Raw genomic sequence first — 23,459 nt, forward strand, 5'->3', positions numbered from 1 at the left:
TGTTCTCACAAACAGCTAATAAGACACATTTGGGACAAAGTAACAGAGTAAAATATTCATCAGCATCATTCCCAAAGCAACACGGAGCTCACGCTTCACTAGAAAATTTTAGTCTCTCTCTTCTTCCAATGAATCACTGTTGCATCTTTTCAATATTTGGAAAGGCTACGTCACCTTTTCTCTGCTTGCCTTTATAGTAAAACACCCCAACAGCTGCTCTCTGCTCGGTAGTCCCCGGCTCCTCTCCTCCTGTCTGTCTTGACCCTCTCTAATCGTGTCAAGGCTTTGTCACCTCTCCCACACCCCTTGCCTCCGTGCACTTCACACAAACTGCTCATGATGACCACATCGGTGAAGTCTTTGTCCTTACCAAGGTGACCTGTCAGCAAGTAGCATTTGACACAGTTGATCAGTACCTCCCCTGTGAAATGTTTTTTTCCATTTGGTTTCCAGGTCAATAGATTTCCTGATGTCTCTTCCCACCTCAGAGGCCGCCCATTCTCGGTCTTTTCTGCTGGTGCCCCATCACCGCAGCTTCTAAACTTTGAAATATCTACTATGCATTTCAAATTTTATACATCCAAACCAAACTACTGACGTTCCCCAGCAAGGCTGTTCTTCACACAGTCTTCCTCATCTCAACACACGCAATTCATTCCTTCTAGAGCTTCTACCAAAATCCTTGGAGACATCAGTAACTCCTCACTTTCTTTCACATCCCACTACCAAAGAATCTAACTCCTGCAAAACCCTGGCCCATTTCAGATCTGACCACGCCTCACTGTCTCTGCTGCTGCCAGCCCAGTCTAAGCTATCGCCAGCTCATCGCCTGTCCTCTGGATTACTGGAACAGTCTCCAGTCAGTTCTTATTCCTCCTGCCCTTGTCCCTTACAGCCTGTTGTCCAAACAACAGCCAGAGAGTTAAATCAGAAGAGGCCTCTCTTCCGAATTCTCTAATGGCTTTCTTTCTCCAAATCCTCACCATTGCCTACAAGGCCCACAGATGCTGGCCTTTCTGCACGATCTATTACTCTTCTCTTTCTCTTTCATTCACTCTGCTTCAGTAGCATTGGCCAGCTGGTTCTTTTTTGGACATGCCAGGCACAACCACCTCAGGGCCTTTGCATTCGCTGTGCTTTTTTCTTTTATTAGAACAGTTTCCTCCCTGATGTCTGCATGGCCCTCAGCTGGCAGGTTGTTAACAAAGGCTGCCTGCTCAGTGAGGGTTTCTCTGACAACTCCTTTCAGAATTGCCTCCCCCGACTCCTCCCACACACCACCCTACACAAGGTAGTCTTTCCTATTTCTTCTTGGCCTTAAATACTAATGTCCATCTGACACATTATATGTCTAATTATTTACTTGCTTTATAATTTGTCTTTGTTCTCAGTAGATTTTGAGTTCCATGACGGCAGGAGTTTCAGTCGGTTAATTCCCCGTGTTTAGAATAATACCAGGCGCCTAATAGGTAGTCAGTAACTACTTGTTGAATCAATCAATAAATTGATTTACTAAACTAAAATTGGAGACACCATTGATTTTCTGGCTGAAGTGAGAGTTGATTAATTTACTTAAAACAAATCCAAAATTTAGCCTTCAACTGGTACCATCTATTTTCCTTTTATACTACATTTTATGAGGCAAAATAAGTCAGACATAATCTTTAATTTTTCACATCCATATGTATCACAAGGAAGGTGTTGCTACATAAGGAAAGATGAAAAAGAAATCATACTGCTTGGCTCAGAGTTATGACATTTGATGAATATTCTTTTTTAAAAAAATACATAGTTCTGTACTTTTCTCGTATGTAATTTGACCTGAGAGAGAACTTTAGATAAATTTACAGTAGAAATGATGCCATAGTACCAGTAGAAAAGTATATACCTAGTCTACATGGAATTATATTCAACACCTCTTTCTATCCTCAAGCATCAAGAATGCTGAAATTCAATACCAATTAATAAGAGGAGAATTTCCAAGACTCATATTTTCCCAATGAAATTTTAATCAATTTGTGTTTGTGTACTTTCATTCTGAAAGCACGATGCCATTGTGTCTGTTTCACGAGGGCCACTCTCTGAAGCTGGGGCTCAATACTGACTGCTCTCATTAACATTTGTGATGAATTTTGCGCTCACTGAAACTGCATTTCCTGTTGACCAGCAGGTGCGTAAGTGACAGCTCTGGACTATTCTGTTCTACACAAGCTAATCGACTTGAAAGAAGCCAGAGAAAAATAAAAGAACTCAAGTTTGGAAGTTTCTGAGAAATCAGAAGTCTAAGAATTATAAAAACTTAGGACTCCAAGGGACTTACAAACTATTTAGCCACTGTATGTAGAGGTGTGACCCTTGTAAGGGTACTGGAGATCACTAGCATCTGGAGGAAATACATCAAAGATAATGAATTATCTGTTTAGAATGAAATACTGTTTCAACCTTGAAAAAAGTTTTACTGATATACTAATGATCTCTCCTGAGTAGGAATTTAAGCACATATGTATTGTTTCCTTCTATTGTCTTCATGAATTGCCTGTGATCTGTGGGTATTCAATTAATTTTAACTTAATAAGCATTAAAATCACTACCTACTGAGCCAACAGGTAATCCAAATAATATCGTTGCTTGTTCTCCTACACCATGGCTGCATTCCAGGCAGCTATGGTATCTGGAACAATGAAGATCAGAGCAGAGATTGGAAATTCTTCTGAAATAGACACTTGCTGTGACTCAATTTGCCACCGCAGCTGTTTATCATAGACTCTGAGAGTAGGACAGTGCGAGATGGGCTGAAATTGTAGACTGAGGGGCTTACTGTGGGTGTAAAGAATGTTTTCCAAAAAGTGAGAATAAATAGATATTCAAATACATATTGCAAGATAAATCTCATTTAGGAATGAAGTTACGACAGCTCCTCAAAAGGCTAAGATTCTCCTCTACCAGGGGCGATGAGGCGTCACTTCTCAGGGTTCAACAAAAGCGCCCTCTAGGGTTTCAAAAGTCATTAATGTTTAAAATCATTTTTTTAACAATAAAGTATTGTTAAAAAATATTGGTTTAAAAGCCAATGTTAAAAAAAAATATGGGCTATGCAATTGGGGTAAAAAAATTTACTCCACAATTGTGAAGTCAAGGAGAAAAAACAGAAGCTGTTATAAGAAGGATGGGAAATGCCTATATTATGAGAAATGTGTGTGCACTCTTTTATGAGAAGGTGGTGTTTCTGATGTAGAAAACCTGAATCATGGAAATAACACATCATGCCTAGTCGAAAAACTGGAAACAAAACATTCACTATATTTGTATTTTGAAATCTTTTCTTTGTTGGAGTTAAGAGCTAATTCACTTAGGCTGATACAAATTGATAATACAATAATATGTTTTAAGTGTTTGAGTTGGAAAAGAAACAACTAAAGGACTATTCAGACACTTCATTCATCTTGCCTTTCTCAGCGGTGCTGGCCCTCTTTTCCCCCAAAGGATTGTCCCACAAGGAGACTATCCGGGGACTCTCCTGACCCCCGTTGTTGCTTCTGTTTTCTTCCATGGGGAGGCAGAAAATAAGGGATAAGAATCCAGGAGAACTTTTGAGGGTTACACCCTGTGTACATGTAAAGATTAGCTCTTCTAGGGACTTTACGAAGATATGAATCATTTATTATGTAGCAACACAGTGAGACACAGCAGCTGTGACATCAGTGAACAGCTCTTACTAAGAATTACAAATGGGATTTTTGCTTGACTCTGTTCAACCAAACTAACATCATTTTAGGGAGAGATTATTTTAAGCTGTTCACTGGACTTAGTGGCTAGAACTGTCTTTGGTAATGGTCATTGTGTTGTCGTAGAGCAGTCTGCTCTCCGCCCCTCCGCCCCTCCGCCCCCCTCAAAAATGAGGACCAGCTCATAGGAGGGGGGATTTGTTACCTGGCCAGATGAACCCATAAGACATTAACCACAGGCCTGCTCAGAACAAGCCTAACACGTTCTCTTTAGCTTACGGGAAATCACAAACAGAGGTAGGAGGAGATGGCTGAGACATATAGTCAAAACCAGTTAAAACTGGTTGAAGGCAGCATGGCAGTCTGACTGGACCTGACATAGACCCCACAGCTCATTATATGCTCACTGTAATCCATTACCGTGCTGCCTAACACACCCACTGGCGCTAGGACAGTTTACGATTGCCAAGGCAATGGCAGGATATAAGTAAATAAGGAAAGAAAAGAGGAGGCACTCTTGCTTCCCCCAAAGGCTGTCCAGTTTCCCGAATAACTGTGAATATCCTCCCGTTCATTACCTTGACCCCTTATAACAGCTGCTTATCCCAAGAGCTGAGAAGTTGATTTATGAACGTTGTTCCCACTTCTCCTGTCTTTGGCCATTGAATAAAGGCTTGTGCTGCTAAACACTCACTTTGGTTTCATTTCAAATGCGTGACACCAAACAAAGAAGAGCCCTCCGAGGAAAGGGATGGACTGTGGGTACGAGGCCCACTTGTGGGACCCTCCTCAGAGCTCCTCTGCGCATGGGCTGGAGCCCCACCAGAGTGAGGTGAGATGGGTAACACCAATGGTCATTCTGTTGAGGTACAGCCTAATGACAATGTTCTCAATTAATAGCTCATAGTTCCTAAAACAAATTTGGAAAAGCACCTTCACATTTTCTCCTGTTTGAATTAAGCTGTCTCTTATATGTTGCACTGAGTATATAACCTCCGAGAAAATGTGCAAAGAAATAATTCAAAATGAGTATGTTCTCACATAACAGAGTAGGCAGAAATATCACAGACACCTGCCTTACCCATTTCTTCTGTTACACAAATGTCTCTTTCTTTCTCTCACCTTGCCTCTCCACTCTTCCTCTTTCTTTTTTTCCCCTATATGCTTTTATCTGATTTTAGAGCTCTATGAGCACATTTTAGGCAAGTTCTAAAATCAAAACAATGAGAATTTTTGGTTTTGTGTATTTGCAATTTCTAAAACAAGGCATTTATACAAAATTTTAATGAATAATTAGTAAACTTTGGTATCATGTATATGAGGCAACTCATCAGTTGACTGAATTTTTCACTTTTTAATCGATTATCATACTGAAACAATAACAAATAAGTATTAGGTTAAATGTCTCTTCTCTTTGTCTGTGGTAATGCTTGTCCAGGCCCAAACATTATCAAAGCAGGACATTATGTGATTAAATAAATATTATTGCTAAATGCTCTTAAATGTTACGATTTCTCTTTCCTTTCCTCAAGTCAGTCATGGATGACTCCCTAGAAGTAAGTACTGGTTTTGTAAGAAGGGTATTAAATCCAAACTAGAGAAGCAAATTTTTATCAAGGAAAAGCCCTTCTAGTCTAAAGTCAGAGAACTTTAAGAGGTCCACAGCACAGCTGCTGGACCTGGATGTAGGGACTGTCCTGTCCTCACTAGGGAAACTCAGCCACTTCCTGCTTCTGTTGGCTCCGCACACACATCAACCTTGGGGCCGTCCTCGGTGCTGCGGCCCTGACTCACCAGCACCTGATATCTTGCTCCTGATAAGCACCATTTGGGTTTCTAACTTGTTTAAATGCTCTTACACTTTTCACACAGGGCCATGCCTGCTTTTTGGTGCAGTTGCTGGAATTTTCGGTGATCCTCTCTGATGATCATCTCGAGGAAGTGTGAGCAAAGGATTCCAAATAGCAGCCTCTTGGGTTCATCTCCAAAAGGATTCATCTCAGATTATTTTGCTACTAAAAGTTAGGTTATTTCGTTTACAAGAAGTCTGTAATAATAAATAAGGGAGTTGAATGTAATTTTAAATTAAAATAACAGAATATAAATTGTTTTTACAATATAGCAAGTTTGTAAAAATAATGTGCAGCAAATGTATGTACCTTAACAGCCGAGCAGGGTTCTTCTTAGGGAGAGAGAGGACTTTCTCTTTGAATTCTGTGATAAATTGTCTGAAGAGTGAAAATGGTATTTTAAGGACATCAATTGACAAGAATGAAATAAGATGACCAAACTCTTGAGAGTTTGCAAGAGCCAAGAAGTAATAAGGCCTGTTTTGGGGGAGTGTTTGGAGGCAAAAGGGCTGATCATCATTGGTGAAGATTAGTACCAAGGGTCATTGCTACAGTGAAACTCCCTCCACGGCCCGACACCTCCAGTAAAACTTACTGTTCACACAGAGGTCTCCTGTGAAGGGGGTTTGTGTGGGAATCTGGAGGAAAGGACAACACTGTCCAGAACGGGGAGAGCTGGAGGATGATGTTACCATCCAGAACCTGGAAGCGTGAAAAAGAAGCCAGAGCATGGAGCCATGCACTGTTAGCAAAGAAAAGAAATCTCTTATTCTAAAATTTCTAGGGATAATTAGAATATGAGAGACTCCTAGCTAAATAATGGGTTTTGAGTCACTTAAATTCATTTAAGTTTCCAAAGATAAATGTAAGGAAACATATTAAAATGTTTAAAGTGGTTATTTCTAGATGAAGCGACTATAAATAACCTTTATGTTTCTCTGTATTTTCCAAATATTCTAAAATAACCATATAGTTCTTTTAAATTAAAAGAAAAATGTAAATGAATGCATTGTCTCATTGCAATGTACCAAATATGAAATTTATTTATTTCTGTACCACTGTTGGTTTGAGATTATCAATACTACACAAAAGATAGTGGGTATGTATTTAGTTCTATCTACTCCCAATGGAAGTTTACCTACTGCATTCTTTAATCAGATTGCATGCCTGGACTTAAAGCGGTCAAAAGGTGGACAGGCTCTCTGTAAAATCAGATCCAAGTCTATAAAGAGAAAACCTCAGCTTGGCACAGATAAGTGATCCACTAATAAGAAATGTCTGATCTACTGAGCTCTTTAAAATGCAGATGTTAATTTGTAAGTGGCATTCATATCCTAATCATTTTAAGAAAGGAAAATGAAACGTGTCATTTCTCAGAAATTAAAATGGATGTATGATTGTATATTTTGTTCTTAAAATATCAACTTGTTTAAATATTCAAGTTGAATATATAAAGAATAAAGAATAATAACTGAATAAAGAATAAGAACTACATTAAATTCTTAGCAAAAGTAGCTATATAAGTAATATAGTAGGAAGACCAAATAGACCTTTAGCACATGTTCAGAGCCTTGATTATTAATAGACATAAGTTATTAAAAGCCAACAAATCTGTTTTCAAAAATTTTACTTTTATTTTTACCAATAATAATTTGGACTATAATAATAATGATGCCTTTAAATGGTAACCATTCTCTCTATCTGTGTCTTTACTTTATGGTATTCTGCATGAAATCAAAGACACCAATAAATGGCAATCTGGTTTTGGCTATTTTTTTAATTCTTTTTCTCCCCTGACTTGATAAATAATGACAAACATTTAGAAAAGAGAATATTTCCAAAAACAGAGCAGACTAAAGGAATGAAAAGCATCTTGATTAATCTCATTGCATTTTTCATTTTTATTTTTAGTAAAAGAACAAATCCTATTGTCTGGGTTTTTAAATACCTACCATGAATGTGTATATGAGCTCTTTTGAGCACTAAAAACATTTCTCGATATATATTTTATTAAAATCCAAGATTAAACGTTAAAGCTTTTAAAAAATAGATACATGGTTCTTCCTAGGTCATTTTTGTAAACAAATCAAAAGATATATATTCGATGAAAAACATCATAGGACATGACTAGGCTTTCTGGTCCAAGAAGTCAGAGCCTACGTGTGCTCTGCCCACTCGCCACAGCTGCACATTCCGCTCCTCCACCTAGATGCATCCTTCATGTTTTCCCATGAAATGCTTCTTATTTAAAATTCTGTTCTCATTTTATCTTAGGAAAAATTCCATGTGATTTCAATTATGACACTGCCTTCCATTTAGGGGTCTTTTAATATTTATTAAGATGTTTTGGACATTCTTATGTTCATCTTTTTTATCATCTGCTGGACACTATCACTTTATTTATTGTGAACAAGTTCAGCAGCAGTGAGAACGTCTTTTGCCTGAGGTCCTTCGCTCCCTGAGTACACTGCCGCCAAGGGGATTCAGCCTTAAGCACTCATGATTCAGGGAGAGACATATTGTACATTTTTTTCTTTTACATTGAAATACTCTTTTTCCATTAAATGCAAATGCAATTACAATCAGGAGTTGAATCCATGTGCTTCCCTACAAATCCCATAACTGCTTTTTTTCCAGACAAGTCTTTTAATTCCAAACAGAAATGACCGCATGCTGCTCCATTAGACATCATTTCATTTAAATACAATATGCTATAATACAGGATAAAATATCAATTTACTTCTTTCATAATTGCTTTGAGGGAAAAAAAAAGTCTTCTATATGGTTACCATAAGTCACTTTTTAAAACCAAAATAGTGAAACAAAAATATTTAAAATCTCAATTTAAATATATTTCCCAAATGAATTTAAGCCTTTCTGTGCACATAGGGACAGATTTTTCTCCTCTTTGGTTTCTGGGCTCCAATGCTTACATCATTTTTTCCATATAAGATTCAATACAGTTATTGACATATTTGTGTATTATCAGAAAATAAATACTGAAGATGAATAATGAAAGATAACATGTTAATGATATTTAATTTTAAGGAAGACAGAGATATGTAGTAATTTTAAAAAAGCGTTAAATGAAAAATAGTTGGGTTTTGGTGAGAAATACAGTTCTGTCAGATTAGTGCATAACGCCAAACAAATGACGGTCTTTGAAGTTCTGATCTGTAAAATGGGAGTAAAAATACCTAATTCACACAGATTAGTATGAGGACCTACAATGAAAGTACAAAGCATAATGTTCTACATAGAAGCACTCAATAAAGCCTGGTTTGTTTTTTCTTCTTTTTCTCCCTTTCTTGACTCAGATCTGTATGCAACAGAAAGAAAGAGCTTGAGCTGGATGAACTCTAAGATGCCTTTGAGGTAATGCTGTAGGAACAAGCCCTCTGAGCTAGAGAATCTTAAATCAGTAGACTTAATATGAACAGCCAATTCATAATTTCACGGCAAATGTGCGCAATCAGAAAAAGTCAAAACAATGTCCATTCTGATCTGGATATATTCATAGCTGTGTATTTCCATGTGAATATTTTTTAAGACTTGCTCAAAACCTATGGTATTTACAATTCTACTACTCAAAATCATTCATTGAAACTATTCACAGTAATAATGTTAATAGTCAGCAAATGCAATAAATAGTGTCCTCATGCTCAGTAACTGGTCACTGGCTGAAGAATTTATTAAATGGACAATAGCAAATACGAACTAAAACCGCTTACGTCTCTGATATTCACAAAAAGAGCCTAAGATCTCTTTCCCACCCTTGCCATCTGCAATTAAGTAACACACACAGACTTTATCATGCGGTACTTGCTATGCAAATGCCTAATGTTGCCAGGACCGGTATTTTACTAACTAGAAAACTGGCAAATCTAGATAGTCTGTCTCTAAGAAAACACATTTTAGTAACAAAATGAATAAATAAATAAAATCACAAAATAGCTCTAGATATCTAGACAAATGATGCGAAAACGCGTTGGATAACGTTTTAATACATTGCATTGGCCTGAATCTAGTTCATAAAAGAGCAAAGTTGTGGAGGATTTGGAGAGTCTCAAGAAGATCACGTGTGGGTTCTGACACTAAAACACTGCAATATTTGCCAAGGTCCAAACCACTTGTACCGTGAGAATGAACAGCTTTAAATGTCTCTTTCACTAATGGAAAGTTCCTGGAAGCTGCTAGCCTTTTTTTTTTTTTTTGGTTTAATGTTTTTTCTATCTGAATTTTACTTTCCCATAGTCACTTCTCTTAAAAAACTACAGGAAAATAACATTTATTTCTGATCTTGGATGAACTTATTCAAATATTGCTTTTACAAACTTTTCCTTAGGAAATGATTCTTTGCTATTGTTATTATTCAATAAACACTTATCTACAACCCCAAGACATTATGGTAAGTGCAATGGGGATGATGGAATAAACAGAGCGTAATACTTCTCTCTAGGAACTGAGAAGTTGACAAAGCAACACTGATTGACTGGTTGATACATTTCATCATGTGTGTAGTGAACCCACACAGTATTTTCCAAAGGCCATGTTAAGTACTAGGGATGTGGTGGTAAATGATGCAGTTCATAGTCTATTGGAGAGACAGATGTGAAAACAAACCACACAAAGAATAAAAGTAAAATCCTTTCACTAGTATTTACTTTAAACTACAGTCATGCGCCACATAAGGATTTTTCAGTCAACAAAGGACCACATATAAAACGGTGGTCCCATAAGATTAGTACCATATAAGCTAGGTCGTGTAGAGTAAGTACACTCTATGATGTTCACACAATGATGACATTGCCTAATGAGGCATTTCTCAGAACATATCCCTGCTGTTTAGTGACACATGGCTCTATAAGGAGTTTCACAAAAGCAAGGGCCCTCCAAGTCCGGAGAACAGAAGAACAATAATACATAAAAATAGTTAACTTTTATTGAGTGCTCATTAGTTTCCAGGTTTTGTTGTACCTGTTTTACATGTACTTACATTTAATTATCATAACAATGCTACAAAGAAAGGTGTTATCTTTATCTCCATTTTAGTCAAGAAAACTGAAGCACAGAGAGATTGTGACTTACTCAAGGGTATATGGCAATAAAGTAGCAGAGCCAATATTTAGACTCAGGTGGCTCCAGAGCACATGCTCTCAGCCTCTATCACACAATTTTCCTAGATTATGCTAAAATTTGCAATAGAGATTCAAGGCGTACAGTGGAGGTACACACATATAGCGTCTTTCGATGAAAGTTTCCTGGAGTAGATGGAGTTTGAACTGAGATTTGGGGATCGTTAAGAGATCAGGATATTTACCTAGGAGGAAGGGCATTCTAGGTAGAGGTAATAGCTTGAAATAATGTAATGAAGGAAGGGCAAATGGACTTTGGCGACTGAGTGTGTAATTAAAGATGAGGCTAAAATAGTGGGCTGTGCTGCTCTGTGGTAGGTCCTCAGCAGGCAGCCTAATATGGGATGGTTTGATGCCACAAAGACTGGGAAAGAAGATCTGTTAGGAGGCCTTTTCAGGACACTAGGCCAAAAGAAGGACAATGAAGGTATAAACCAAGGGAGCCACAGAGAGAATGAAACAAAGCAACAGCTACAATAGATGATGTGTGAGCAGAACTCTTAAGATACAGTGACTGAATTGATGGTCGGAATGGGGTTGTATCAGGGAGATGGAAGCTATGAGAATGGGTTCAAGGTTTAGTCACAAATATTTTTAGCTGAGTGACTTCAGGCAAGTTACTTCATCTCTATAAGTCTATTTCCTCATATGAAAAATGGGAAATGGGAAATAGTATACTCACATGCATGTTGGGAAGCTTAAATGAGATAATGGAATTAGAGTGTTTTGCACAGGGTTTGCTGCATAGTTAGTCTCCATAAATGGCATTTGTAACTATCTTGAAAGAATTGAAAATGACCTTCAAGTTTTAGGCCAAGTCAATAAGCAGATAATTATGCCATTAACTGGGATGAAGGAAAGGGATCATTTGGGTATGTTGATGTCTAAATGCTTGTAACATTTCCTCATGGACACAATCAGCTTGCAAACTGAAAATGGAGTCTTAAGTTAGGAGAAAGGTCTAGGTTAAAGGCAATGATTTCAGTATTGATCATAAGAGAAGACTGTGTAGAAAGAACTTTAGCTGATGGGGTAAGAAAAGAAAGTCACAAGGGGTCAGCGGAGATTCAGGAAGAGGGCTGGATCAGGGAAACCAGTGCCAAAGCCCGAGCCAAAGGATGTCCGAGAGGAATCCAGAGGAGCTAATAAAGAGCAGACGACTCATGGTCTTTGACAAAGCAGCTTCAGTAATAGGCTAAATGCAAAGCTTTGATTGCTAGGAGGGAAGAATTGAGTGAAATGAAGAGGCAGATGGTGTAGACCACTCTTTCAATCAATTCTGGTATTGAAAAAGAGATCGAAGAGAAAGCAAGGTTGTTGGAAGGGTGTGTGTGTGTGTGCATTTGAACATGTTTGTTCAGAGAAGAAACTAAGGGGAGTATAAAGAGTATAATGGGAGAGATTAATGATGAAAAAGAGAGGGTGTGATTGATGGTGGGGTCTAAAGTTGATATGAATAACAATAAATCAAAAGAAACTAGGGTGAACGCAATATCATTTATTGTGGATCTACTATATAGTTCATGCTTCTTTGTTTATTTCATAAAGTCTTGAAAGGAGTTATTTCCCCCATTTGCAGATAAAGAAACTGAAGCTGAGAGAAAACAAACAGGTTAGCCAAGGATGCAAACGATATTTGATGAAGTCAGGATTCAAATCTAGACCTGGCTGAATCCCAAGGGACTGTGAGTAGACAAAATTGGAAAATTTGACATAGAAGAGAGGGGAGTTGAAGGGTTTAACAAGATGTTTAGGGCTGCAGAATCTGGGCATCAAAGCTGGGTTTGAGGACTTGCAGAAGGATAAATTCTGTAATCGCCACTGTGGTACATTCAAAAGGACTTTAGACAGAGATTGCTTAGCAGCCCAAAAGCATGAGTGAGCCAAGACTTTGTAACGCAGGCATCAAGTGTAAGGCAGGCACTGAGTGTAAGGCAGCCAAGAGTGTAATGCAGGCACTGAGTGTAAGGGAGGCACTGAGTGTAAGGCAGGCATCGAGTGTAAGGCAGGCACTGAGTGTAAGGCAGGCATCGAGTGTAAGGGAGGCACTGAGAGTAAGGCAGGCATCGAGCGTAAGGCAGGCACTGAGTGTAACGCAGGCATCAAGTGCAGTCGTGGAACTTGATCCAGTCTCTTCAGTTCCAATAGAACATCAATAATCAACAAAGGCCATAATTCTAAAATTTACTGTAGCTGGCCTATTAAAAATATATGCTGAAGATAGCAGTTAGGCTATTTGTCTATGAATTCTCTAACACTAAACTTTAGAAAAAATCCTGAATAAAGAGAGAATATGATCAATTATTTTATTTAAAACATGGGACCTATTTAAGGCTATTAAATGAGATCAAATAAGTCATTAAATCTGACATTTGCCTTCTGCCCCGTCAATGAGTAAATACCTGCTGAGTGCCTCCTGTGGACCTGACGACTAGGGAGGGAAGCCCATGACCCAGGGTCAACTTCTACACTTAGAAAGAAAAATTACATTGGCAAAGCAGACCATGCTGTCATTTAGACCCAGTCAGCACACACTAATATATACTAAATTCAATGGAACAATCTACTAGAGAAGAAAAAGTATATAAAGTACCAAATGAACAATGTTAAGAGCAATGCTAAGACTGAGAGAAATAAAAGGCCAAGAAGAGTGAATGTTCAGTGGCCTAAACACAACGGCTGACTTGTGAATAACTGGTTCTCTACATTAGTCAGTCAATCATTGGGGGTACTCTCAGGGCTTCACCACCTACCCTCTGTACCTTCATTCCAAACCTTTAACAATTTGAAAAAGATCAGGGTCATTGTCAGCCAGACACTAGAGGGCAACAGAATCAACTTCTCTCTATCTCTCTGTCTCTTGCTCTCTCTCTCTCTCTCTCTCTCTCTCTCACACACACACACACACACACACACACACACACACACGAGCCCACTGTCCACAGGGTCAAACAGCAGTGTCGGGGTAAATGAGTGACAGCAAGATGTCACAGGAATCCCATCGCATACATGGGCAATAGAAAGATTCCCAGGCGGAGTCCTCTGAAAACCAGCTAGATAAAGTGCATGGAGGGCTGATTTTCTACTTCTTAAATTTAATTATTTAAGAAGATTATTATGATTAAGATCTTATTAACTTATAAACCAAACTACACGAATGGACACTGTGGTGGAAGGAAAAGGATCCTATCTGGATATTGTTCCCCAGACAGGTAAATACCTGCGGGTGCCCTGATTCCACAGCTGGCCAACAGAGGAGTACATTTTTCCCTGTTTACTTTCACACTGATGATAACTGAAGGAGATGGATGGAGTAATATTCTCAAAAGAATTCAAGAAAATATCACTTATTTTGCTTAAAACACTTTCTAATTTTTGTTGTACTCTTTATCTTAAATCACAAAGTGCCTCTCAATCTGTGGCCAAGTTCCAGTTTGTTTTCAATTTTTCAGGTATTTCTGATTGAAAACATAAGTTTCTAGATAACTGAAGTAATCAACAATATTGCTATTCATTGTTTGACATAGTCTGGAAATTCCTCAAGAATTAAGTTAAGCAAATTGTGGTTCACACTCAGTTGTGGATTTCAAAACCAACCTTTTTGCCCTTTGTCCAGCCACCTTTCATATTAATTCTCCCAGGAGACATTGTCAGAAACTGAAAATTGAGTAGTTTACTTGAAAGACTTTATGGATTATGGAAATATATGGTATTATTATCTATAGCGGTACTGAAATCATGAAAGAAGTGTAGGTGTTAATTGGATAGCTTTATCAAAACAGGAAAGCCACTCATTCATAATGAAGAGGCTTTACTCATACAGATTATTAACCTCTCAAAGAAAAAACATCATGAAGAAACATAAGGATTGTGATTTGACATTCCTTCCTCCTCCTCACATAAATTACACTGAGATACGGGTGCCACTTGTTGCTTATGAATGCCTGCTCAAGATTTTCTTTTTTTCTGTGTTTTAAAAAATCATTATTGGCTTTTTCCTTTTACCCACTTTATTCAGTGATGATCGAATTCACTGTGTTGTGATACCCTGTGAGATCCTAAAATGAATGATATTTCACTGATGGGGGATTAGCAAGAATTGAACAAATCAGTAAATCAGTTGGGGGCAAAATATTATTTGAATTTAAAAATATATGTTTCTTCAGTACAGAATGTGGTCCATTGATGGCTTGTAAGCCTTAAACTTAAAAAGAATGTCTGCTCCTTTCAACAATTCTAAAACCATAGTTCATGGAAAAGTCGAACACACACGTGACAATCTTAGATTCACCAGCACATGATTATAATGCTAAAACTATGTATATCTTGTTAAAGAGAAAGTATTGAAGCGGAACGAGGAGACGGCACGTTTTCTCTCTCAGGTTAGACAGACTCGTAAAGGCATAGCTACCCTAATGTAGAAGGCATCATGTCAGCCTGTGACTATGTGGCATACTTTCTCTAAGGAAGTATGGATTTACTTTAAATAAATTGATAATTAAAAGAATAACTAGGAGAATAAATCAACAGGGAACACACTTTCCCATGGTTTCACAACCTAATACATATGTTCCTATTTCCTCAACTACATATTTGCAAAAAGGCCTTTGGTAGCCGGCAGAATTATTGTATGTAAAATTATCAGCAGCCATGGAATGATCTCAGAGAGCTGTTGTCCCTTGCGACAGCTATAGTCACTTCCTTACTGACAGTAGAACATTCACAAAATCATTCGTCTATCCTGTCTATAATGGCAGTGGCTACCTACTGCAGTACTACAGACATTCTGACAAAAAGTAACAGCTCGCAAAGAGAAGAAATATACAAAATAATCTAACAAATTTCTTAGAACAATTAAGTATAACTCTGCAAAATTAGCATGCAGCCAGTATAAAAGAGTGAAGTCACCTAAAGACAGTGACAGCAATCAACTTGTATCAGTGCTATTATTGCAGGAGCAAAGGTATAAGTTTCCAGAGGATGTGAGAGAAAGAAAGAAAGGTATTTTTCACATCCATCAAATCCTACCCTCGTGCTTAACTTTCATATCCACTGTCCGCAGTATGCAGCACTGTGTTTTTATGGAGCACGTACAGTTTGCATGGGGCTACCTCTGTCAAAAGCTGAGTCCTCACTGGAGAACCAGAAGTGGAAGCATCACTCTTTGAAAATCAGGGTTTATCTTAGAAAGTAAGACTTCTGCTGAAGACTTCTAGGGGAAATTTTCACTTAAGTCCACCAGTAGTTAAAACTCGAGAACAGGTTTGTAGCGAATTGAGGCAGGCACCAGGAGGTACTGAATGATAGCATTACGGGCAAGTATGTAAGGGTGAACTGAGTCACTGACTTACCTGAGACAGATGCCAGGGTGCCCTGGTCCAAACTACATACAGTGGATAATTACTAAAATGAAGGTACTTGCCTGATATGTGAAAATCATTATCTAAAAATCTTTCCGGGAATAAAAAGAATGCTCATTCTGGCAGGACAAAGAATAAAAACTAATAGTTTATTAATTTTATTATAAACTCCATGCTCTGTAATTATTTTTAAATACAGGCCAAAGATATCCTATTGCAATTCCAGATAGTGGGTGATATCCATGCTCTTCTAATAACCATTGTGCTATTTCATAAAAGTGGGGGAAAAGTTACATTGGTTGTCATTTTCCTTTCTGGAAATCCCACAAATACCGATGAATTTTAGACATCCATTATCACATTGACTTAATCTAGTAATCAGATAAATGCTAAAATGACCAGAAGCTATTTTATAATATTTCAATGTTCTGTATTAACTATTCATCGGCAATAAAATTATTTACCTTCTGAGAACCCAAAGACAAATTTTGACATATTCACCAAGACAATCATTGTCTTATTATATTTTTCTAAGAGCCATCAGAAGTATAATTCACTTTCTCAAGCAAAATGTGCATACCTTTGCTACAAATGGAAAATAATGGCTTTTCCAAAGTTGATTATGGAAACACAAAGTGTGTTTCATGTACTAAGGTAGCACCCTTCCTTCAAAGTCTCCCCTTGGTTGCATTCTTACAGAATGAATATCCTTCAAAGAGTGTTCGGAAATTTGGGGCTTCAGCCTACGTAATATGGAACTGGGACTTAAGAGACAGACAGTGAATCACATGCGGGAAGTAAATGTAAGCAACAAGAATTAAGTTTCTATTGAGTAGACTTTTTTGAATGATTGTCAAAATGTGTCCCTTTAATCTAATGATTATGCATCTCATTTCATCTGCCTAATATTGTCTTATTTAGACTCTTGAACAAAAGAGGAAAGGTAACAGGTTTTCATTTCTTTCTTGCCGTCTCCTCCCCAATATCGAACAGGCTGCATAGAAGCCAGGAGGACCAGGCACGCTTTCAAAGGGCTGTGTAGGGTGGGAGCGTGGAGTCAGAGCTGGGGGATAACAAGTTGACTAATCTTGCCAAACGCTTTTTAAGACAATGAATGACTCATGACAAAGAGACACTACCAACCAGCTGTGCAGTAGCATCATTTTCAAAAGAGTAATGTGGGTGTGAACACATATTTATTTTATAAAAAGAGATTTAGAGATAAAACGGGGAAAAAAAACTTACTGAGAAATCTTCAAAGATTTTCTTGAGTTCTTTGTGACCATGCCTTTCAGCGATATGTGCTGGATCTGAACTCTCCAAATTTTTCATCTTAGATGCCCAGGTTGCTCCTGAACATTGAAGCAAATGAACAGCCAAGTTCTTTAAGCCAAATTTTGCTGCACAGTGGAGAAGAGTTGGAAGTTCTTTGAAATGAGTATCTGTAAGCATAATAAGTAACAGAATTTAGTATGTTTTTATCCTATCTATAATTTCATAAGAAAGAGTCTAACACAATCTCCTCCTAAAAGTAATTCCCACAAAGCAGAGCAAACAGTGAGATTTTGCATAGAAGAAACCATCGGTGGTTTTAGCAATGTGGAATCTCCCCTTCCTATTTCTCATCTTAACATAAATGTAAACTAATAGTGTCATTAGCATTAATGTCTTACTCTTACTTGTGGGGTAAGTTTAATTTAGAAAGGCACATCAGCTTCTTAAAGGCAAACACAACAGAACAAAAACATTATATTGTAATAACTCCTTTAGAATGTACTCCTACATTAGCAAACACTACATAACAAAATCAAGTCAGTTTGTCTATAAAACCTCTTCGTGTTTTCTACTGCCATGCCTAGCTTGCTTCTTTCTGAAGTTAAAATGAACATGAAAGTTGTGGAGGGGTTATATTAGATTTCTCTGTGGAATTTTTCTTTCAAAAAGTAACTACAAGAGAAAGTACAGGTGAACACTTTCATAAACATCTTCAGTATGGAAATTTCCATCAGGATTTTACAGCTTTCAAATCAATGCTTTGGAAAGTGAATTTCACAATTGCTTGCTACCTATCAATTAGAACGCATATATTAATTATGCATACCTATAAAATGCTGAATGTAAACTGCTATACCAATGACAAAGCACCCCCCACCCTGCCCCGATGAGTGATGGTTTGCTATAATTCTACACTTTGACACCTCGCTGGAAAAAATGTGTGAGGGAAATTACACATCAGCTTACTAAGCTGTGGTATTATCAGAGGAAGCCACATGAAGACTTGGAGCGAGAGAAACTGAGGTGTCAAAGCAAGACTCAGTTCTCTCCCGGCGAAGCTTAAAGCAGTGAACACAGCCTCAACAAAATGTTTTGGAAAACTTTGAATCTGGCCTGATTTATCTCTTTGCTATTTTTGTAGACCAAAAAAAGAAAAGAAAAAGGAAAAGAGAGGGGAATTAAACCTTAAGTTTTCAATTCACTTGTGTGGGTCAGGGCCGAATAAATTATTTTGTTGGTTTATATGTTCTAACAGAAAACAAACAAAAACCTTCAGGACATGTTAAAAACTCACTGTAAGGAAATATTTTACCCTTCAAATGTGTTAGCACTAAATGGTTGTTAGGTAACCCTACAGTCACAGTTCAATGACGAATGCACGGGTCCCTTATACGGTGTGCAGTGAGCCAAAAATCATCAAATATTTGATGAAGATCGATGAAGATGAGCTTATGAAAGCTGAAACTGTTTAAGGTAGGTACCAATTTTCAAAATAAAAATAATGTATTTCCTTAAAAAGGTATTAAGATATGGGGCTGGCCCCATGGCCGAGTGGTTAAGTTCGTGCGCTCTGCTGCAGGCGGCCCAGTGTTTCGTTGGTTCGAATCCTGGGCGCGGACATGGCACTGCTCATCAAACCACGCTGAGGTGTCCCACATGCCACAACTAGAAGGACCCACAACTAAGAATATACAAGTATGTACTGGGGGGCTTTGGGGAGAAAAAGGAAAAAAATAAAATTTTTTTAAAAAAAGGTATTAAGATATAATTTTCTATTTATTTACATTAAAATGTATTATAAAATGTAATTTTCTGCTGTAATTAAACCAGGCCTGAGTTAACAAAGAAAAATATTCACAAGATAACGCCAGATTTTTACATGCCCTAGATCATCTCTCTCTTTGTCACACCATGCAATACACAAAAAACATCATCACCTGCCAGTCAATGCTTTATGCGCTGTTCCTGCTCGTTGCTATTCTGGTGAATTTTTAAAGCTGTCAATGCAGCTTAAAATGTTATTATCATTAAGTAAGTGTTTAATCTTATAGGAATACAGTCATATTTTAACCTCAATGACCTCCTCAGTCAGTAAATTCCTCAGGTTTAAGGTAATATAATATTAGAAACAATGACCACAAACTTCATTAAGAATCTCTCTATTTTTGTACACCAGAAAGAGTAGCAAGTGGTCATGGTTTTTCAGGGTACATGTCTTAACAGTCTTCCTACTGTGAACCATGTTTTCTGACACACAAAAGGAAGAAGCTTGGCTGATATAAGATTACCCTGCTGATACTAAGGTGGACCACAGGTTTGAAGGTTAGCTTCCTTATTTTCCATTTCTTTACGTCATTTGTAACGGTAGCTTAAAATCCTTTAGTCTACTAGAATGCTTTGAGAAGTTATAGACATGAAAGAACTTTGGAGGACATCGTTCCAGTTTCCTATACAGTAACAGAATTGCATTCCTCGAGTCATGAGAGATGACCTACACACTGCTTGCACACCGTTAATGACAGTGTTCTTCACTTCCTAAGGCAGCCTGTTTCTTGGTTAGACAACACTGATTATTACACAATTATTACTTCTGTTGAGCTGAAATGCATTTCCTCTAAATTCCCACATCTTCATATCCTTTGGGCAATACAGAATATGATAGTTACAAAAGCAGGGGCTTAGAGTCAGTTGGCTCTGCCATACGCTCACTATGTGAACCTCAGCAAGCTACTATCTGAGCCCAGGTTCCTCATACAAATTTGTAGGGCTATCGAGATCATTAAATGACTTAACTTATAAAAAGTGCTCAGCAAGGTGTCTGACACAGAACAGGCATTCAGTAAATATTAGTTGGTTTCCCTTTCTCTCTTTTGCATCAAACAGTTCAAAGCATCCTTGTCCTAATTCATCTTTGCCCCAACCTTAGGATCCCTAATTCTTTTCATTGTTCCAATGTACTTACCATCCTGAGAGCTTGACCCAGAATATTTGGTCCTTTATAAAACGATGACTCAGTTTCAAACCTGCCCAGATGATCATTACAGCAATCCCTTTCACTGTCTTCAATGGGATTACTTTGCCTGCTTATTTTAACTAAGTTGGAAATGCTCAGCCTGCTAACGTACATGGTCAATAACCAGAAAATTTCTAATTTAAGTTTTTTTTAATTAACATATGACAGAGTTAACCTTTCAAAGAATTTGAAATGATTCACTGGAACTATATTAGTTATTTTAATGTTACGTAAATCATGATCTCTGGTATTATTTTTTCAGGATATCAAATTAAATATACTATGTGCATATAATATTATATTAACATGTCTGTAGGATATTTATATATGAAGAAAGGTATTCATGTCTATAAAAGATGATTATGATAAGAATTAGTTTAGGTTTTTAAGAATTATATTTTTAATAAAATCATACTTTTTTATTGTGGTAACATTGGTTTATAACATTATATAAATTTCAGGTGTACATCATTATATTTTGATTTCTGTGTAGATTACATTATGTTCACCACCCAAAGACTAATTACCATCCATCACCACACACATGTGCCTAATCACGCCTCTCACCTTCTTCCCTCCCCCTTTCCCCTCTGGTAACCACCAATCCAATCTCTGTCTCTATGTGTTTGTCTGCTGTTGTTTTTATCTTCTACTTATGAGTGAGATCATATGGTATTTGACTTTCACCCTCTGACTTATTTTGCTTAGCATAATACTCTCAAGGTCCATCCATGTTGTCACAAATGGTCAGATTTCATCATTTCTTATGGCTGAGTAGTATTCTGTTGTGCATATATACCACATCTTCTTTATCCATTTGCCCTTTGATGGGCACCTAGGTTGCTTCCAAGTCTTGGCTATTGTGGATAATGCTGCAATGAACATAGGAGTGCATATATCTTCACCCATTTGTGTTTTCATGTTCTTTGGATAAATACCCAGCAGTGGAATCGCTGGATCCTATGGTGATTCTATTCTTAATTTTTTGAGCAATCTCCATATTGTTTTCCATAGTGGCTGCACCAGTTTGCACTCTCACCACCGGTGTATGAGAGCTCCCTTTTCTCTACATCCTCTCCAACACTTGTTATTTACTGTCATGTTAACTATAGCCATTCTGACAGGAGTGAAGCGATCTCTCATTGTAGTTTTGATTTGCGTTTCCCCGATAGTTAGTGATGTCGAACATCTTTTCATGTGCCTGTTGGCCATCTGTAAATCTTCTTTGCAGAAATGTCTGTTTAGATCTGTTGCCCATTTTTAATCGGGTTGTTAGTTTTTTTGTTGTTGAGAAGTTTGAATTCTTTATATATTTTGGATAGTAACCCTTTATCAGATATATGGTTTGCAAATATCTTCTCCAAATTGTTAGGTTGTCTTTTTGTTTTGTTGATGGTTTCCTTTGCTGTGTAGAAGCTTTTTAGTTTGATGTAGTCCCAGTTGTTTACTTTTTCTATTGTTTGCCTTGCCCAGTCAGACATGGTATTTGAAAATATGCTGCTAAGACCCATGTCAAAGAGTGTACTGCCTAGGTTTTCTTCAAGAAATTTCATAGTTTCAGGCCTCACATTCAAGTCTTTAATCCGTTTTGAGTTAAATTTTGTATATGGTGTAAGATAATGGTCTCTTTTCATTCTTTTGCATGTGGCTGTCCTGTTTTCCCAACACCATGTATTGAAGAGATATTCCTTTCTCCTTTGTATCTTCTTGGCTCCCTTGTCGAAAATTAGCTGTCCATAGATGTGTGGGTTTATTTCTGGGCTCTTGATTCTCTTCCATTGATCTGTGTGTCTGTTTCTGTGCCAGTACCATGCTGTTTTGGTTACTATGGGTTTGCAGTATATTTTGAAATCAGGGAGTGTGATACCTCTAGCTTCATTCTTTTTTCTCAGGATTCCTTTGGATATTCACAGTCTTTTGCTGTTCCATATAAATTTTAGGATTCTTTGTTCTATTTCTGTGAAAAATGTTGTTGGAACTTGGCTAGGGACTGAATTGAATCTGTAGATTGCTTTAGGGAGTGTGGACATTTTAACAACGTTAATTCTTCCAATCCAAGAGCATGGAATATCTTTCCATTTCTTTGTGTCTTCTTCAACTTCTTTCAACAATGTTTTATAGTTTTCGGTGTATAGATCTGTCACTTCTTCGGTTAAGTTTACTCCTAGGTATTTTATTCTTTTTGTTGCAATTATAAATGGGATTGTATTCTTAATTTCTCTTTCTGCTACTACTTTGTTGTTAGTGTATAGAAATGCAATTGATTTTTCTATGTTGATTTTGTATCCTGCAATTTGACTGTATTCATTTATTATTTCTAGAAGTTTTTTAGTGGCTTCTTTAGAGTTTCCTATATATAAAATCATGTCATCTGCAAATAGTGACAGTTTCGCTTCTTCCTTTCCAATTTGGGTCCCTTTAATTTCATTTTCTTGCCTGATTGCTCTGGCTAGAACTTCCAATACTATGTTAAATAACAGTGGTGAAGGTGGGCATCCTCTCTGGTTCTTGTTCTTAGAGGGATAGCTTTCAGTTTTTCTCCAATGAGAATGATATTTGCTGTGGGTTTGTCATATATAGCCTTTATTATGTTGAGGTACTTTCCTTCTTTATGCATTTTATTCAGAGTTTTTATCATAAATGGATGCTGTATCTTGTCAAATGCTTTCTCTGCATCTACTGAGATGATCATATGATTTTTGTTCTTCATTTTGTTAATGTGGTGTATCACACTGATTGATTTGCGGATGTTGAAGCATCCCCTCATCCCTGGAATAAATCCCACTTGATTATGGTGTATGATCTTTTTAATGTATTGTTGTATTCGATTTGCTAGTATTTTGTTGAGGATTTTTGCATTGACGTTCATCAGTGTTATTGGTCTATAATTTTCCTTTTTTGTGTTGTCCTTGTCTGTTTTTGGTATCAGGGTAATGTTGGATTCATAGGGTAACCTTCCCCACATCTTCAATTTTTCAGAAGAGTTTGAGAAGGATAAGTATTAAGTCTTCTTTGAGTGTTTGGTGGAATTCACCAGGGAAGCCATCTGGTCCTGGACTTTTATTTTTTTGGAAGGTGTTTGATTACTGTTTCAATCTTCT

At 37.4% G+C, this 23,459-nt stretch overlaps 1 protein-coding gene across 9 annotated transcripts in view; it reads right to left on the reverse strand.

Moving 5' to 3' along the window:
- Nucleotides 1-23,459, reverse strand: part of BANK1 (B cell scaffold protein with ankyrin repeats 1) — a 313,664-nt gene that overhangs the window by 161,232 nt on the left and 128,973 nt on the right. For all 9 annotated transcript variants that reach the window (XM_070263353.1, XM_070263356.1, XM_070263359.1 and 6 more), the window contains one exon: nt 17,316-17,512. In XM_070263353.1, coding sequence (XP_070119454.1) covers nt 17,316-17,512 — 197 coding nt within the window. The remainder of the gene's footprint in view (nt 1-17,315; nt 17,513-23,459) is intronic.

This window comes from Equus caballus, chromosome 3 (genome assembly GCF_041296265.1).
Source record: "Equus caballus isolate H_3958 breed thoroughbred chromosome 3, TB-T2T, whole genome shotgun sequence".
Lineage (NCBI taxonomy): Eukaryota > Metazoa > Chordata > Mammalia > Perissodactyla > Equidae > Equus > Equus caballus.